The 18695-nt window shown below is 48.7% G+C and overlaps 1 protein-coding gene across 2 annotated transcripts in view; it reads right to left on the bottom strand.

The window, feature by feature from the left end:
* The window catches only part of LOC132835933 (shiftless antiviral inhibitor of ribosomal frameshifting protein homolog), a 30644-nt gene extending 12154 nt beyond the window's left edge, over window positions 1–18490 (bottom strand). For both annotated transcript variants that reach the window (XM_060855049.1, XM_060855050.1), the window contains exons 1-2: window positions 18202–18490; window positions 4786–4930 (exon numbers count right to left, since the gene is read on the bottom strand). In XM_060855049.1, coding sequence (XP_060711032.1) covers window positions 4786–4930; window positions 18202–18228 — 172 coding nt within the window. In that variant the 5' untranslated portion in view covers window positions 18229–18490. The remainder of the gene's footprint in view (window positions 1–4785; window positions 4931–18201) is intronic.
* Between the last annotated feature and the right edge of the window lie 205 nt (window positions 18491–18695).

Raw genomic sequence — 18695 nt, 5'->3', positions numbered from 1 at the left:
ACACATTCTCCCCGTGTCTGCGTGGGTCCCCTCCGGGTGCTCTGGTTTCCACTCACAGTCCAAATGTTGGGTGGATTGGCTGTGCTAAATTGCCCGTAGTGTTCAGGGGTGTGTAGGTTAGGTGCATTATTCAGGGGTAAACGTAGAGTAATGGGGAATGGGTTTAGGCGGGATACTTTTCAGAGGGTCAGTGTGAACCTGTTGGGCCGAAAGGACTCTTTCCACATTATAGGGATTCTAAGATTCAAAATGCCAGCTTGCTCCATTGATGCTATCTTCCAGTTGCCTCCCCATACCCATAGTGGGCGGCACAGTGGCACAGTGCTGCCTCACAGCGCCAGAGACCCAGGTTCAATTCCCAGCTCAGGCGACTGACTGTGTAGAGTTTGCACGTTCTCCCCGTGTCTGCGTGGGTTTCCTCTGGGTGCTCCGGTTTCCCCCCACAGTCCAAAGATGTGCGGGCCAGGCGAATTGGCCATGCTAAATTGCCCGTAGTGTTAGATAAGGGGCAAATGTAGGGGTATGGGTGGGTTGCGCTTCGGCGGGTCGGTGTGGACTTGTTGGGCCGAAGGGCCTGTTTCCACACTGTAAGTAATCTAATCTAAAGACACCTTCAAAACCTAAAAATGTATCCAATCTCTTTCTTGAATATATTTAGTGGCTTGGCCTCCTGTTCTTTGGGTGAAGAACATTTTCTTCATCTCAGTCCTAAGAGTCAGCCATATTTGACAAACTGGCTCGTCTCTTACATTTCCATGTTACCCACGAGTCCACCCACCCATTACTATTCCTCCCTGCCCGAGAATAAGGCCGCAAATGGCCTTTTCATTGCTGTGCCCACCATCCCTTGGTGAAAGATTTTTTTTTGTAAAACTCAGGTTCTTTGGATAATGGGAATGAAGACGCTCAATTCTCCACTCGTACATGAGTTCCTGGAATCCATAACTGGAGCTTGGGATCCATGTTCTGTAATTCCACTTATTTTTTGCCGCAAAAGGAAAATAAAGACCTCGGCTGCGCAAGGAGGGTTTGGTCAATGTTTCTTCTCTCTGCCAACCTTTTGTTGTTAACCTTCTGCTTTTCAGGCCAAGCAGTGTCCCCACAGCCATTCTCCATCCAATCAACCAACAAGGCACAGCGCCTTGGAATCACATGACAGGCAGCTCGATAACAAATGCTGTTCCTGAATGGACCTGCTCAGACAGGCTGCTGGAGGTAGGTACTTGGCCTATAGACAGGGACACCACCACGCGGCCGATGAACACTACAAAGACGACCTGCAACTGATGCTCTCACGTGTGCACCTCTGGGATATGGTATTGGTCAGAGGTCAGAAAAGTGAACCCTCTGTAATTTTCACCAGCTTGGCCAAATGCGTGGCATTCCTGCAACCTTACCCTCCCCCAGCCCTGCTGATTGCACAGACCGATGTTAGTTAACTCAACACAAGCCCCGCATTGAATCCCAGCTCTTATTCACTCAGTCACCAGCAATGAACTTACCTATATTTTATTTTAGGTGTCCCAGACTGATTCCTGGGATGGCAGGACTGACGTACGAAGAACTTGTGCTCGAAACGTCGACTCTCCTGCTCCTTGGATGCTGCCTGACTGGCTGTGATTTTCCAACCCCACATTCTTCGATGCTGAGCTTCAGCATCTGCATTCCTCACTTCCTCCCAGTTTGCAGAGAGGCTGGCTTGGGTGGCGCAATATTTACTGTAGTTTCAAAAGATGAGGGAGGAGTCTCATAGAAACCTATAATACTCCAACAGGAATACAAGAAGGATGTTTCTGTTGACTCAGGAGTCCTGAGTAAAAAGTGAGGTCTGCAGATGCTGGAGATCAGAGCTGAAAATGTGTTGCTGGAAAAGCGCAGCAGGTCAGGCAGCATCCAAGGAACAGGAAATTTGACGTTTCGGGTATAAGCCCTTCATCAGGAATGAGGAAAGTGTGTCCAGCAGGCTAAGATAAAAGGTAGGGAGGAGGGACTTGGGGAGGGGCGATGGAGATGTGATAGGTGGAAGGAGGTCAAGGTGAGGGTGATAGGCCGGAGTGGGGTGGGGGCGGAGAGGTCAGGAAGAGGATTGCAGGTTAGGAGGGCTGTGCTGAGTTCGAGGGAATCGACTGAGACAAGGTGGGGGGAGGGGAAATGAGGAAACTGGAGAAATCTGAGTTCATCCCTTGTGGTTGGAGGGTTCCCAGGTGGAAGATGAGGCGCTCTTCCTCCAACCGTCGTGTTGTTATGTTCTGGCGATGGAGGAGTCCAAGAACCTGCATGTCCTTGGTGGAGTGGGAGGGGGAGTTAAAGTGTTGAGCCACGGGCTGGTTGGGTTGGTTGGTCCGGGCGTCTCAGAGGTGTTCCCTGAAGCGTTCCACAAGTAGGCGGCCCGTCTCCCCAATATAGAGGAGGCCACAAAGGGTGCAGCAGATGCTGTGTGTGGAGGTGCAGGTGAATGTGTGGCAGATATGGAAGGATCCCTTGGGGCCTTGGAGAGAGGTAAGGGAGGAGGTGTGGGCACAAGTTTTGCATTTCCTGCGGTTGCAGGGGAAGGTGCCGAGAGTGGAGGTTGGGTTGATGAGGGGTGTGGACCTGACGAGGGAGTCACGGAGGGAGTGGTCTTTTCGGAACGCTGATAGGGGAGGGGAGGGAAATATATCCCTGGTGGTGGGGTCCGTTTGGAGGTGGTGGAAATGATGGCGGATGATATGCTGTATACGGAGGTTGGTGGGATGGTAGGTGAGAGCCAGTGGGGTTCTGTCCTGGTGGTGGTTGGAGGGGCGGGGCTCAAGGGCGGAGGAGCGGGAAGTGGAGGAGATGCGGTGGAGGGCATCGTCGATCACATCTGGGGTGAAATTGCGATCTTTGAAGAAGGAGGCCATCTGGGTTGTTCGGTATTCGAACTGGTCCTCCTGGGAGCAGATGCGGCGGAGACAAAGGAATTGGGAATATGGGATGGCATTTTTACAGGGGGCAGGGTGGGAGGAGGTGTAGTCCAGGTAGCTGTGGGAGTCAGTCGATTTATAGTGGATGTCTGTGTTGATTCGGTCGCCCGAGATAGAATTTGAAGAAGGAGGCCATCTGGGCTGTACGGTATTGGAACTGACCCTCCTGGGCGACCGCCCCTCCAATCGCCACCAGGACAGAACCCCACTGGTTCTCACCTACCACCCCACCAAATTCCGTATACAACGTATCATCTGCCGTCATTTCCACCACCTCCAAACGGACCCCACCACCAGGGATATATTTCCCTCCCCTCCCCTATCAGCGTTCCGAAAAGACCACTCCCTCCGTGACTCCCTCGTCAGGTCCACACCCCCCACCAACCCAACCTCCACTCCCGGCACTTCCCCTGCAACCGCAGGAAATGCAAAACTTGCGCCCACACCTCCTCCCTTACCTCTCTCCAAGGCCCCAAGGGATCCTTCCATATCCGCCACAAATTCACCTGCACCTCCACACACATCATCTATTGCATCCGCTGCACCCGATGTGGCCTCCTCTATATTGGGGAGACGGGCCGCCTACTTGTGGAACGCTTCAGGGAACACCTCTGGGACACCCGGACCAACCAACCCAACCACCCCGTGGCTCAACACTTTAACTCCCCCTCCCACTCCACCAAGGACATGCAGGTCCTTGGACTCCTCCATCGCCAGAACATAACAACACGACGGTTGGAGGAAGAGCGCCTCATCTTCCGCCTGGGAACCCTCCAACCACAAGGGATGAACTCAGATTTCTCCAGTTTCCTCATTTCCCCTCCCCCCACCTTGTCTCAGCCGATTCCCTCGAACTCAGCACCGCCTTCCTAACCTGTAATCTTCTTCCTGACCTCTCCGCCCCCGCCCCACTCCAGCCTATCACCCTCACTTTGACCTCCTTCCACCTATCACATCTCCATCGCCCCTTCCCCAAGTTCCTATCCCCTACCTTTTATCTTAGCCTGCTGGACACACTTTCCTCATTCCTGATGAAGGGCTTATGCCCGAAATGTCAAATTTCCTGTTCCTTGGATGCTGCCTGACCTGTTGCGCTTTAACCAGCAACACATTTTCAGCTCAGGAGTCCTGAGCCAAGCGTTGTAGTCAAAGGACACAGGGTAGGCCATTTTTAAGATTTTTTTTAGATTAGATTCCCTACAGTGTGGAAACAGGCCCTTCGGCCCAACAAGTTCACACCGACCCTCCGATAGAAACTCATACAGTGCAGAAAGAGGCCAGTTGGACCATCAAGTCCAGGCCAACTTTCTGAACAGAATCCCCTCCCCAATCCCCGTAACATTGCATTTCACATGGCTAACCCACACATCCCTGGACACCATGAGTAATTTCCCATGGCTAATCCACCTAACCTGCACGTCCTTGGATTGGGGCAGGAAACCGGAGCACCTGGAGAAAGCCCACACAGACACGGGGAGAATGTACAAACTCCACACAGACAGTTGGCCCAAGGGTGGAATTGAACCCGGGTCCCTGGCGCTGTGAGGCAGCAGTGCTGACCACTGAGCCGCCTTTAGACTGAACCGAGGAGGAATTTCTACTCCCAGAGAGAGAGAAATTCTCTGCCATAGAAAGCCGTTGAGGCCTTTTCAAGAAGTGGTTAGATACAGTTCCTAGGGATGAAGGGATCAAAGAGAAGGGGAAAGGAGGGGAAAGCAGGTACAGGGGACTGAGTTGGATGATCAGCTGTGAGCAGATTGAATGCTAGAACAGACTCAAAGGGCCAAATGGCCTACTCCTGCTCCTATTTTCAATGCTTCTATTGGAGTTGGAAACATACCATCATCCAGGTCCTTCAGGTGTAGGATTCTTTGAGCCACCAGTTCATAGTCATTATCGTACCTCGTCATCAGAGACGTCGCTGTTGGAACAGGAATGTCACTCACATGAAGCATCTCCCTCAACCTGCGGATACTTTTCTCCTGCTGATGTAGAAGAACAGGAAAAGATCGTGTGATAAACATGACTTCAGTTCCAAAGGTGGGCCATCCCAGACTCAAAATGTCAACTCTGTTTCTCTCCCCTCAGAGGAGAAAGTGAGGTCTGCAGATGCTGGAGATCAGAGCTGAAAATGTGTTACTGGAAAAGCGCAGCAGGTCAGGCAGCATCCAAGGAACAGGAAACTCGACGTTTTGGAATCCTGATGAAGGGCTTATGCCCGAAACGTCGAGTTTCCTGTTCCTTGGATGCTGCCTGACCTGCTGCGCTTTTCCAGCAACACATTTTCAGCTCTCTCCCCTCAGATAATGCCAGACCTGCTGAGTTCCTCCAGCATTCTCTGTAGAACATAGAGAATGTGAGTCCTCTGTTTGAGGAAGGCATGTGAGACAGAGAACAGAAAGCAATGGGACTGTTAGCTTAACACCAGTCATAAGGAAAATGCTGGAAGCTATTATTCAGAACATTCAGAAAATCACCATGTGATTTGGCAGCATCAACAGGACTTGTGAAAGGGAGCTCATGTTTAGTAAATTTTTTTTAGATGTAGGTTTGCTCGCTGAGCTGGAAGGTTCATTTCCAGATGTTTCGTCACCCTAATAGGTAACATTTTCAGTGGGCCTCCGGGCGAAGCACTGCTGATAATTCCTGCTTTCTATTTATATGTTTGGGTTTCTTTGGGTTGGTGATGTCATTTCCGGTGGTGATGTCATTTCCTGTTCTTTTCCTCAGGGAGTGGTAAATGGGGTCTAATTCAATGTATTTGATAATAGAGTTCTGGTTGGAATGCCATGCTTCTAGGAATTCTCGTGCGTGTCTCTGTTTGGCTTGTCCTAGGATGGATGTGATGTCCCAGTCGAAGTGGTGTCCTTCCTTAGCTGTATGTAAGGATACTAGTGAGAGAGGGTCATGTCATTTTGTGGCTAGTTGATGTTCATGTATCCTGATGGCCAGTTTTCTGCCTGTTTGTCCATTGTAGTGTTTGTTACAGTCCTTGCACGGTATTTTGTAAATGACGTTAGTTTTGCTTGTTGCCTGTTTGGGGTCTTTCAAGCTCATTAGCTGCTGTTTTAGTGTGTTGGTGGGTTTGTGGGTACCATGATGCCAAGGGGTCTGAGTAGCCTGCAAGTCAATTCTGAGACATCCCTGATGTAGGGGAGAGTGGCTAGGGTTTCTGGATGTGTTTTGTCTGCTTGCTTGGGTTTGTTGCTGAGAAATCGGCAGACTGTGTTCATTGGGTATCCTTTCTCTTTGAATACACTGTATGGGTGATTTTCCTCTGCTCTGCGTAATTCCTCTGTGCTGTAGTGTGTTTTGGCTCGTTGAAATAATGGTCTGATTATTGAAACATGTATTCAAATAGAATGGGTACACAATGCACACAGTCTGCCGATTTCTCAGCAACAAACCCAAGAAAGCAGACAAAACACATCCAGAAACCCTAGCCACTCTCCCCTACATCAGGGATGTCTCAGAATTGACTTGCAGGCTACTCAGACCCCTTGGCATCATGGTACCCACAAACCCACCAACACACTAAAACAGCAGCTAATGAACTTGAAAGACCCCAAACAGGCAACAAGCAAAACTAACGTCATTTACAAAATACCGTGCAAGGACTGTAACAAACACTACAATGGACAAACAGGCAGAAAACTGGCCATCAGGATACATGAACATCAACTAGCCACAAAATGACATGACCCTCTCTCACTAGTATCCTTACATACAGATAAGGAAGGACACCACTTCGACTGGGACATCACATCCATCCTAGGACAAGCCAAACAGAGACACGCACGAGAATTCCTAGAAGCATGGCATTCCAACCGGAACTCTATCAACAAACACATCGAGTTAGACCCCATCTACCACCCCCTGAGGAAAAGAACAGGAATTGACAACACCACCAGAAATAACATCACCAAACCAAAGAAACCCAGACATATAAATAGAAAGCAGGAATTATCAGCAGTGCTTCGCCTGGAGGGCCACTGAAGATGTTACCTAGTTTGGTGATGAAACATCTGGAAATGAACCTTCCAGCTCAGCCAGCAAACCTACATCCAGAACTTCAACCTGAGCTACAAATCTTCTCAAAACTTGCTAATATTTTTTAGATTAGATTCCCTACAGTGTAGAAACAGGCCCTTCGGCCCAACTTGTCCACACCGACCCTCCGAAGGGTAACCCACCCAGACCCATTCCCCATATTTACCCCTGATTAATGAACCTAACTCTCTAGGCAATTTAGCATGACCAATTCACCTAACCTGCTCATCTTTGGAATGTGGGAGGAAACCCACGCAGACATGGGGAGAATGTGCAAACTCCACACAGAGAGTCGCCCGAGGCTGGAATCGAACCTGGGTCCCTGGCGCTGTGAGGATGCATTGCTCATTTGAGATCATTGAGGAGATAACAAATAATATAGATAAAGGGAAAACTGTGTATATAGGTTTCCAGAAGGCATTTGATAAAATGCCAACTCAAAATTTGTTTCTGCAAAATATAGTGATATAGAGTCAAAGGTGTAGAATCTGTTTGGGTAGGGAAAATGACCCTGAAGGGAGTTGTGTGAGGGTCTCTTAGCTGTAGTCAGGACATGGGGAAGAAAAGATATGTCAGAAAGGCATTATTTCAATAAATCAGGGGGGCTTCAATATGCAGGTCCTCTGGGAAAATTAGGTTGGCAGCAGATCTCAAAGAAAGGAACTTGGGGAATGTCTGCAAGATGGTTTTCTGGAGCTGTGTGCATGCTAGAGCCCACTAGGGAGCAGGGTGAAAGTGAGGACTGCAGATGCTGGAGATTAGAGTGCAGAGTGTGTTGCTGGGAAAGCACAGCAGGTCAGGCAGCATCCGAGGAGCAGGGGAATCGACGTTTCGGGCAAAAGCCCTTCATCAGGAATGAGGCTTGTGAGCCGAGGGGGTGGAGAGATAAACGGGAGGGGGAAGGGGCTGGAGGGATGGTAGCTGAGAGTGCACTAGGTGGATGGAGGTGAGGGTAAACGTGATAGGTTGAAGGGGAGGGTGGGAGCAGATTGGTGGGAAGGAAGATGGACAGGTGGGACAGGTCATGAAGGCGGTGCCAAGTTGGAAGGTTGGCTCTGGGATGAGGTGGGAGGAGGGGAGATTAGGAAACTGGTGAAATCCACATTGAACCTGTGTGGCTGCTGAGTCCCAAGTCGGAAGATCAGACGTTGTTCCTCCATGCATCGGGTGGTTAGGGAGCGGTGATGGAGGAGGCCTAAGAGCTGCATGTCCTGGGCGAAGTGGCCACCCACTTGAACTGTCCCACCTGATCATCTTCCTTCCCGCCTATCCCATCCACCCTCCCCTCTGACCTATCACCTTTACCCCCCCCTTCTCCATCCACCTATTGCACTCTCAGCTACCTTCCCCCTAGCCCCAAACCCTCCCTATTTAGCTCTCCAGCCCCAAGGCTCCCAGCCTCATTCCTGATGAAGGGCTTTTGCCCGAAACGTCCATTCTCCTGCTCATTGGATGCTGCCTGACCTGCTGTGTTTTTCCAGCGTCACACTCTCCACACTGTAGGGAACAGGCTAACTTGATTAGGGAGCTGAAGGGAAGGAGCTTCAAAGGGGCAGTGACCATCTCATGATAGGGTGCATCCTGAAGTTTGACGAGAGAGAAGCTGGAATCAGATGTAATTGAGCAAAGCTAACTGCAAAGGCACGAGGGTGAAGCTGGCCAGAGTTTATTGGACAGAAAGCTGAGCAGGGAACACGGTGAAAAATCAATAGCAGGAGTTTCTGGGGGTAAATTGGGAAGCACGGCAGAAATTCATCCCAAGGAAGAAGAAACGTCTTAAGGGGAGCATGAGGCAACCATGGCTGACTCAGGAAGTCAGGGACAGCATCAAATCGAAATTAAAAGCTCACAATGTGGCAAAGGTTAGCGGGAAGGCAGAGGATTGGGAACCTTGTAAACAGCAGCAGAGGTTGACTGAAAAATAGGAGGGAGAAGATGAAATATGAGGTAGTAAGAAGATTGGAAGAGTTTTTTTTAGATATCTAGAAGTAGGAGATAAGAGTGGACGTTGGACTTGGAAATGAGGCTAGGGAAGTAGTAATGGGTAACAAAGAAATGGCAAATTAACTGAATAGGTACGTTGCCTCAAATTTCGCAGTGGAAGGTATCAGCAGCACACCTGAACTTCAACAGAGTCAGGGACAGAGGTGAGTGGTTATCACTGAAGAGAAGGTATGGGGGGAAGCTAAGAGGCTGAAGGTGGATAAACCACCTGGATCAGATGGACTGCACCCCAGGGTTCTGAAGGAGATAGCTGAGGAGATTGTAGAGGAATTGGTGGTGATCTTTCAGGAATCAGTGGAGTCATGGAGGGTCCCAGAGGACTGGAAAATGGCTCGTTTATGTAGGGAGGGAGGCAGAGGGCAGGAAACTATAGGCTGGTTAGCCTAATCTCAGTCATTGGTAAGATTAGGGTCCGTTATTGAGGATGAGATTGCAAAGTATTGGAAGTGCACAGTAAAATAGGGCTGCGGCAACACATGTTTGTCAAGGGGAGGTCATGCCTGACAAATCTGTTTAGAATACTTTGAGGAAATAATGAGCAAGTTAGACAAAGGAGAGCCAGTGGATGTGATCTATTTGGATTTCTAGAAGGGCTTTGACAAAGTGCTGCACAGGAGGTTGCTAAATAAGGTCAGAGCCCAGGGTGTTAGGGCCAAGACACTGGCATGGATAGAGGATTGGCTGACTAACAGAAGTAAGGATAAAAGGGTCTGTTTCAGGATGGTAACTAGTGACCCACAGAGATCAGTGTTGGGACAACTACTATTCACATTATCCATTAACAATTTGGACAAAGGTACTGAGAACATTGTTGCTAAGTTTGCAGAAGACACAAAAATAGGTGGAGGGGCAGGTAGTGCTGAGGATGCGGGGAGACTGCAGAAAGACTTGGACAGGCCGGGAGAGTGGGCAAAGAAGTGGCAGATGGAATACAATGTGGGAAAGCGTGAGGCAATACACTTTGGTATGAAGGATAGAGGTATAGACCACTTTCGAAATGGGGAAAGGCTTCAGCAATCTGAAGCACAAAGGGACTGAGGAGTCCTAGATCAGGATCCTCTTAAAGTTAATGTGCAAGTTCAGTGAGCAGTTAGGAATGCAATCTTAGCGTTAATGTTGAGAGGGCTCGAACACAGGAGGAGAGCTGTACCGCTGAGGCTGTATAAAACTCTGGTCAGACTGCATTTGGAATATTACAAGTAGTTTGGGGTCCCATATCAAAGCAAGGACATGCTGGCATTGGAGGGCATCCAGAGGACGTTTACAAGAATGATCCCAGGGATGAAGGGCTTGTCATTTGAGGAACATTTGAGAACTCTGGGTCTGTTCTTGATAAAGGGGTGAATTTGATTGAAACTTGCAGAATACTGAGTGGCCTGGACAGAGTGGGCCTGGAGCAGGTGTTTCCACTAATGGTAGAGACTTGGACCCTAGCGCACAGCCTCAGAGTGAAGGGACAACCCTTTGGAACTGAGATGGGGAGGAGTTTCTTCAGCCAGAGGGCGGTGGCACATATTGGTACAGAGGGCTGTGGAGACCAAATCGTTGAGTGTGTTTAAGACAGAGATAGATAGCTTCTTGATTGGTAGGGGGATCAAAGGTTACAGGGAGAAGGCTGGAGAGTGGGATGAGAAACCTATCAGCCACGATCGATTGGCGGAGCAGATTCGATGGACCGAATGGCCTAATCCTGCTCCTATGTCTTATGGTTCTATGGTCGAAAATAAGAGCCATAGTATAGGAAGTGCCCTAGTAGCATGGCTAGATGATTGATTAGCTGGCAGGAGACAGATGAAGCATAAACAGGTGACCTTAGGTTGGCTAGATGTGATGAGTAAAGTGTCATGGGAGTCAGTGGGCCAAAGCCTCGACCATTTACAACTTATCTCGATGATTTGGATAAAGTGACTGAACAAATGGAAGCTACATTTGCTGACACAAAAATAGGTGGGAATGTAAGTTGTGTGGCGGACATAAAGAACCTGTAAAGGGATATAATTGGGTTAAGCGAGTGAGCAAATGTGAGTGTGCCCGATTTGTCAGGGAGAGTGAGAAGAGCAGCACATTATTCAAACAGAGGAAGAGGTTGCAGAGGGATCTGAGTATGCTGGTACATGAATCACAAAGAGTTAGTCTGCAGGTACAGCAAGTCATTAGGAAGGGAAATGGAATTTCAGAAGGGGGGAATTTGTATTGCAGCTGTTCAGGGTGAGAGCACATCTGGAGTGCTGCGGACAGTTTTGGTCTCTTCAGTTAAGAAAGGATGTAAGCGCATTACAGGCCGTTCAGAAAATGTTCACCTGACTGATACCTGGGATGACGTGGCTCATGTCATGAGACAACCATTGATGAATAATTCCATCATTTCTGTTACATTATTGTAAACTTTTGCTATAAATTCTGTGTCTTAAAATCTTATTCTCCACAACCACCTGATGAAAGAGCAGTGCTCCGAAAGCTAGTGCTTCCAAATAAACCTGTTGGACTGTAACCTGGAGTTGTGTGATTTTTAACTCTGTATACCCCAGTCCAACACTGGTGTCTCCAAACCATGTTATGATGGAAAGACTGAAGAGGTTGGACCTACATCCATTGGCATTTAGAAGACTGAGAGAGGCAATCTGTTGAAGCATATACTCTGGTGAGAAGCGATGATGCTGAATAGGTGTTTCCTTTGTGGGGGAGACTAGAACTAGGGGCACAGTTTATAAAGAAGGAGGATTCCTTATTTTCGAAGAGGGTAGTGAGTCTTTGTAACTCTCTTCCCCAGACAGCAATTGAGACCAAGTGATTGAATATTCCTAAAATTGTGATAGATTCGTTCTTATTCAACAAGAGCGTCAAGGGATCTCTGGACAAGTGGAAACGTGGAGTTGAAGCCACAATCAGATCAGCCATGATTAGATTAGATTACTTACAGTGTGGAAACAGGCCCTTCGGCCCAACAAGTCCACACCGACCCTCCGAAGTGCAACCCACCCATACCCTTACATTTACTCCTTACCTAACACTACGGGCAATTTAGCATGGCCAATTCACCTGACCCGCACATCTTTGGACTGCGGGAGGAACCGGAGCACCCGGAGGAAAGCCACGCTGACACAGGGAGAACGCGCAAACTCCACACAGTCAGTCGCCTAAGGCGGGAATTGAACCCGGGTCTCAGGCGCTGTGAGACAGCAGTGCTAACCACTGTGCCACTGTGCCGCCCACTTATTTGAGGGGCGGAGGGGGCTTGAGGGGGCCAACACTGAAGCGTGATAATTGCATTTCCGTGTAGCATTTTAGGAAAATGAATTCATTTAGTGCTGGCTTATTCACTCAGGGATGATTACTGCCAGGTTTGTTTTGGGTCAAAGAGAGAAAGGCTTACATTTGCATAACGCCTTTTACAACCTCAGAATATCACAAAGTGCTCTACAGCTTATGAAAGCTCAGTCAGTGTTGCAACATGAACAGGACACTGTGGGTTATGTGGAAACTCCAACAGGTTTCATGCCTCATGAAGGAGAATAAACAAACAATCTCACTGACGCCAAGGTCAGTGTGACTTGCTAATGTTTCTTTTGTAAGGGATGACAGTTTTGTTTGCTCATTGGGTAGCTGACAGTCACAGGTTATCAGCTCGCTAAGTTCTGTACACTTTCCCAAATCTGAACACAGCTCCGTGGTTGGTTTGACTGTCCACATGGGGGGTGGGGTGACACTGCATCAGAAGACAGTCTGGCAAGGTGAAAAAGCAGCTGCAGAAATAGTGGGCTTAAATTAAAAGAGTAAAACGTACTTTCAGAAAACCCATCAGGATCAGGCTGGGGAGATGAAGGAATGATCACAGAACATGCAGCGAAACAAGATTCAGTTGAAGATCAGGGATTAATCATTAACTTAATTATTCTTGATTTCCTGTTAAAGCTGCAGGGGTAACTGTTAGCGAGAGAGAGGGAGGAAGGAAAGGGCACACACAATGATTGTGGGTCATTTGCACTCTGACCCTTTGCTTTGACATTGGGGTAAAACACAGATCAAAAATATGAACAAACTTGCATTGATATAGAGTCCTTCATGGATGTTGCAAAGCTCACCATAGAAAGAAACAAAATCACTTTGCAAGTTCATAAGAATACACAAAAAAAAACAAATTTGTGCACAATCTGAACAGCAATGAATAACATCGACTGATCATTTAGTTGGAGGATTAGTGTCGCCCATGATGCCAGGTCACTGGGAATCTGCCTCCTTCCCATTCCCACAAAGGGGCAGTGGTTTCTGTTGTATTCCCTTCATGAGGCTGGCTTCACCATCTCGTTGGAAAGACCGTGCTTTGCGCAACAGTGAAATGTCCGTCTCCTAGGTCTGGGAGACCACCTCTGAGCCAAACCAACACTTCCCAGCCACCACAAGGGGAGCTACCTCATGAGGCATTTCCAGAAACTGGGAGGAGAACCTTCTCAGGCCCTGATCGATGTTGGCAAAGGCAGGTCAGCCAGGGAAAGTACGGAGAGATTGGAAGAAATGACTGCTTGATGTTAATGAGAGACATATGCATCCATTTACACCAATGTCACTTCACTGATTTGCAGTTGACCAGTCTCCCATTCACTGGTCAGAAGCTAGACGGTAACATTCGTGACATTAACGTCAGCAGGGACACTTGGTAAGTCCATCCCACTGCTGTTCCTCTGGCTGTCTGGGAGATCAGCCACCAACATCTCAGGGCTGCTGGCAAACCTCTCTCCATGGAGATTGGCATTGGACCAGCCGTGCCCATCCCCACTCAGCACTCACTTACAATACAGTCCTCTCTTTCTATGCTGTACTTTGGAATACACTGGTCCCCTTTCATTGGCATTCCACAGCCTGGACACTTTGTGAGCAGGCACTAACCTGTTTGATCACTAAGCAATCACTGGCCTTGTGCCTCAATACCTCTCAGCCCCACCCTGCCCCTTTGCGCTGTGCTGCCATGTTCAGACCCGTACGGGATCACAGCACAACCAATTCGCGCAGACACTAAACCCAAGCCTCCCGCTGTGGTGTCACCTTGTCACTTTCCAATCTCGTCTGGCGCACCAGCGGAAATGGCTGCCCCCACCCCCCCCCCGGAGTGGGGAGAGTTAGTGTTTCATTCTCCGAGGGAGGGGAGGGTGACCTTCACGGCCATGACACACGAGCCCCTTCCAGGGGCAATCGTGATGAAGCAGAGAGCCACACACAGAACGGGGGAAAGACGTTTGCCATCACAAAATGATGCACCTTAAATATTGGCCTAACGTGAAAGACGAAATTCCTGGCCCCCTCAGCCACTCCTGAACACATCATTTGACAGAACGGTTCGATCAACAGCTGGGAGGCAGAAGCAGTGATTTTCCGGTAAGTTCCAGCATGTTCCCAAAGTAACAAAGGTCCTGGGGTCTGCAGAAGAGGCAGGAGCTGCCCATCTCCTAGAGGGTACGCCAGGGTAGTGGGAACATTGTGCTGAGTGAGGGGATGAGGGTGTGCTTCAGATGGAGCGGCAGCCTACAGCGCAGCAGTGGTTGGGACAAACCCACACTGCGAGGGCTACCCTATGAACCGTACTCAATGGGACGGAGTCGTGTGGAGTCACCACTCACATTCAGATGCTGTTGACATCGGCATTCGCTGGATAATCCCAGCTGTAAGTTCTGGGATTTCATTCTGTGCTTCACGATATGTTTAAGGCTAAAAATATATGGAAGCCTCCAGAATATCAGGTTCAAGCATGTAAAGGATAACTATTAGCCTGGCATGGTGGCTCAGTGGTTAGCACCGCTGCCTCGCAGCACCAGGGACCTGGGTTCGATTCCAGCCTTTGGCGACTGTCTGTGGGGAGATTGTACATCCTCCCCGTGTCTGTGTGAGTTTGCTCTGATTTCCTCCCACAAACACAAAGATGTGCAGCTCAGGTGAATGGGCTGTGCTAAATCGCCCACAGTGCGAGGTGCATTAATCAGGGGTAAGTGTCAGGAAACGGGTTACTCCTCGGAGGGTCGGTGTGGACTTGTTGGGCCAAATGGCCTATTGCCACACTAATCTAATCTAGACAAGAACATTGTGTGATTCCTGATGAAGGGCTTTTGCCCGAAACGTCGATTTCGCTGCACTTTGGATGCTGCCTGAACTGCTGTGCTCTTCCAGCACCACTGATCCAGAATCTGGTTTCCAGCATCTACGATCATTGTTTTTACCTCCTTGGTGTTAATGACTGCCAGTCTCTGTCTTTTCATCCTTGTAGCTAAAGCTAAGATGACATTCACTCACCAACAGTCAACATAACATTGACAAATGAGCAAACATATTTACAATGTACCCTCATCCTTCTTTCCCTCTGACCAGGTCCAGGAGCAGCCCTGGGCTTTATAGCGGGCTGGTGGAACCTGATGGGAGTTTCAGCTGAGCGACCTCAAGGGTGCGCCTGGAGGACCCAGACGTGCCAAGTATGTCCTGCCCACAGCCAGGTTCGCTCTCTTTGACTCGACCTTCCCCAAGGCTGAGAGAGTGGAGATGGAGAGCCCAGCACCTCTGGACTGTCCAGACAGCAGTCTGTGGAGGAGCCCCGTTTGTAGATATATGTTGTCTGTTCTCATCCCGCTGACTGACATGACCCTGTCCCCTTGTGAGAAAGGGGTAGAAGTAAGGTTAAGGTCCCTCATCCCCCTCTCACCATGCTGTTGGTGCTGAGGACCAATGGTTAGGAATGAATGTATTGTCAGATACTTCCAGGAAGAAACAGTGAAAAAGTGTTGCTGTAATCTGGCTCTATTTTGTGTTACAAAAAGAATAAGAAGAAATTTCTTCAATAGAGTTCATCTTCTATTCAAATTGGATCTGAAGGCTTCTGCAAGTTGTTCCAGGGCTGAAAGAGTCCTCACTTTTGGTGCAGCAATGACCAAGCCAATGCCCCAGGAGACCCTGGCTTTGCTACTATGACCACATGGCTGACACAACCAAGAGGTCCAGGCTCCGTGCCAACCACAGTCAAGAGTCCTCATGGTGGGCGCCACCAGAGGTCCAGGCTCTGGGCCTACCGCAGCCAAGAGTCCTCACAGGGGGCACCACCAGAGGTCCAGGTTTCGGGTCTACCGCAGCCAAGAGTCCTCACGGTAGGCACCACCAAGAAGTCCAGGCTCCAGGCCTACCGCAGACAGGAGTCGTCACGGGGGGCATCACCAAAAGTCCAGGTTCCGGGCCTACCGCAGCCAAGAGTCCTCACGGTGGGCATCACCAAAGGTCCAAGCTCTGGGCCTACTGCAGCTGGAGTCCACACCACCATGAGTCTGGGCTTTGGGCCTTCTGTGGACATCGAGCAGCCTCAGAGTGTGGTGGACCTAGATCTCCATGGGTGCCCCCAAACAGATGACCATTTTCAAGATGGCAGTTGAGTAGGGGGCGAGCTGAGTTCAAGGCTTGTCCACTCCCATCAGTTTTTTTTTCTCTTTTGTTTCTTCATTTTACTTTCCCTCTTTCTCTTTTCTTCTTCTTTTGTTTTGAGCCTGGATAGTGGCAAGTGAAAGAGGAGGCTCCCGGCAGCAGCAGCAGCAGCAATGCCAGGATGAAATGGACACGGTTGCACCCCAATCCGGATCTCGGAGTGAGTAAGGCGGACTTTCCCCGAGCTGGAGCCACAGGCTAGGCTGAGGGTCCAGATCCGGGTGCCTGAAGGAGGAGAAATGACGGTCTCGGCACAGCGAGGTGGTCTCCTGGTGAGGCACTCTTGATCCAATATGGAGTTCTTCTTTGGCGGAGGCTTCCGGCCCAGTATTCCCGGTGTGGCAGTCCTGTTCCAGGTATTCCTTCACAATCCCAGTCCATCTCAACATGATTTTCATTTATTCAAATATTCATCCCTCAAACATTGCCCTGAGAAACATCTGGCTGCTTGTACGATCTTGCTGTGTGAAAACTGGCTGTCGGATTTCCTATAATAACTATATGTCAAAAAGGGGAGGCGATGGCCTAGTGATATTGTTCCCAGATAATGTTCCGGCAACCCGGATTAGGATTTTGCCATGGCAGAGGGTGGAATTTCTGGAATTAAGGATCTAATGACAATTGTGAATCCATTGTAGATTCTTAGAAAACCCCATCTAGTTCACTAATGTCCTTAAGGGAAGGAAATCTGCCTTCCTTACCTGGTCTGGCCTACATGTGACTTCAGACCATAGTAATGTGGTTGACTCCTAACTGCCCTCTTGGTAATTAGGGATGGACAATAAATGCTGACCTGGCCAGTGATGCTCTCATCCCATAAATTAATAAAGATAAAGTATTTTATTGGTTGTAAAGAGGGGTGCTACATAAAAACACGACTTTCTTACCCCTCTCTGCTAATGTACTTTGTCTTTGTTTAATTTCAGGTTTCTCTCTGCTCTAGTTGGCCACCTGCAGTTACCAGTGATGTGTTCCATTCTGAGGGGCCATCACAGCATAGCCCCCATTTCTGACTGTGCTCCACCATTTTGAAATCAGTAGCCACAGCTGCTCCTTCCCCCCCCTTCCCCCAACTACTGGCACCAACAAACTGACTGTACGACCCATCCACTTCAACTGGAGAACAGCCAAACCCAGCGCAGAATGGTCACGCAATCAGGGATCCACCCCACAAAATGCCTGAGCAGTAGTTAGTTAAGCAAGTTTTTATTTTGCAATAGTGTAGACAGTCATCAAGCTTTAAGATTACGTTTACCCACAGGATACAAGTGTGACAGGTTTAAACATGTTGTTTCCAATCTCAAAAAGCCACGAACTCTCTTGCTTAACTCTCTTCCCATCTCCTTCATCTAACAGTGCTTTAGCCCTCCTGCAAAAGAGTGAAACTCTATCTAGTTGGAGGTGACCAACCTTAGCAACATAGGAAGAAAACCTCCCTCCCCGAAATGTTCTACTACTCAAATAGATCATTGCCGATTCCCATAAAGTTCCTGCTTTGGTTCCAAACCAACTTTCTATCCTTCTCGACCCAAATTTTGATTTTTTTTATTGCAAAACCCAACACTACAGCGTAAAAACAGCTTTTATGACAAAATGTTCTCAATTTGGTGTTAATATGTGCTTCCTAGCCTGGCCCTGATGTTATGTTAGGGGTTCCCTGCACCCCAGTCATGTTGTACCACCAAACAGCCTTTCCTTGCAATATTCCAAACACTAATAGACAGCCGTTACTAATATTATCTAGAAAAGGTACCTCGATAGCATCTTCACTGACTTCCATGGTGATTGTCCCAAATGAAGACTGAAGCAAGCAATCTAAAAGGACATATCGAGAGGCATTTGCTGTTCACAGTTTCACATCTGTACTGAATCTTTCTTTCACTTTCAATTTCCTCATCGGAAGCAGCCAGCACCACGTTGATACTTTTTTGCTGCATAAATTAAAGGTGGAACCGTCTCATTCCTTGCAGCAGTGTCCAGAGAAGGCCTCCAGCACTGGACTGTGATTGCGGAGGCGTAGGTGGGCACATTGTGGACAACCTCCCCCTGCCACTGCCGAGTGGAGCACCAGAAAGGAGGAAGAACTGTTTCTCGTCATATTTTCTCAATATCTTCTGCAACTCAGTGTGGCTCTGGAGTGTGGCAACATATGACAAATTTCACTGCTTACTTGTCAAACACAAGTAACAATAGTCAGTCAATGTAATGCAGGACTTGGATCTTGATGCAATCACAATGCAGCAAAAG

Source organism: Hemiscyllium ocellatum, chromosome 45 (genome assembly GCF_020745735.1).
Source record: "Hemiscyllium ocellatum isolate sHemOce1 chromosome 45, sHemOce1.pat.X.cur, whole genome shotgun sequence".
In the NCBI taxonomy this organism is placed as follows: Eukaryota; Metazoa; Chordata; class Chondrichthyes; order Orectolobiformes; family Hemiscylliidae; genus Hemiscyllium; species Hemiscyllium ocellatum.
Note: the sequence above shows the minus strand (reverse complement) of the source record. Positions and strands in the feature narration are given on the sequence as shown.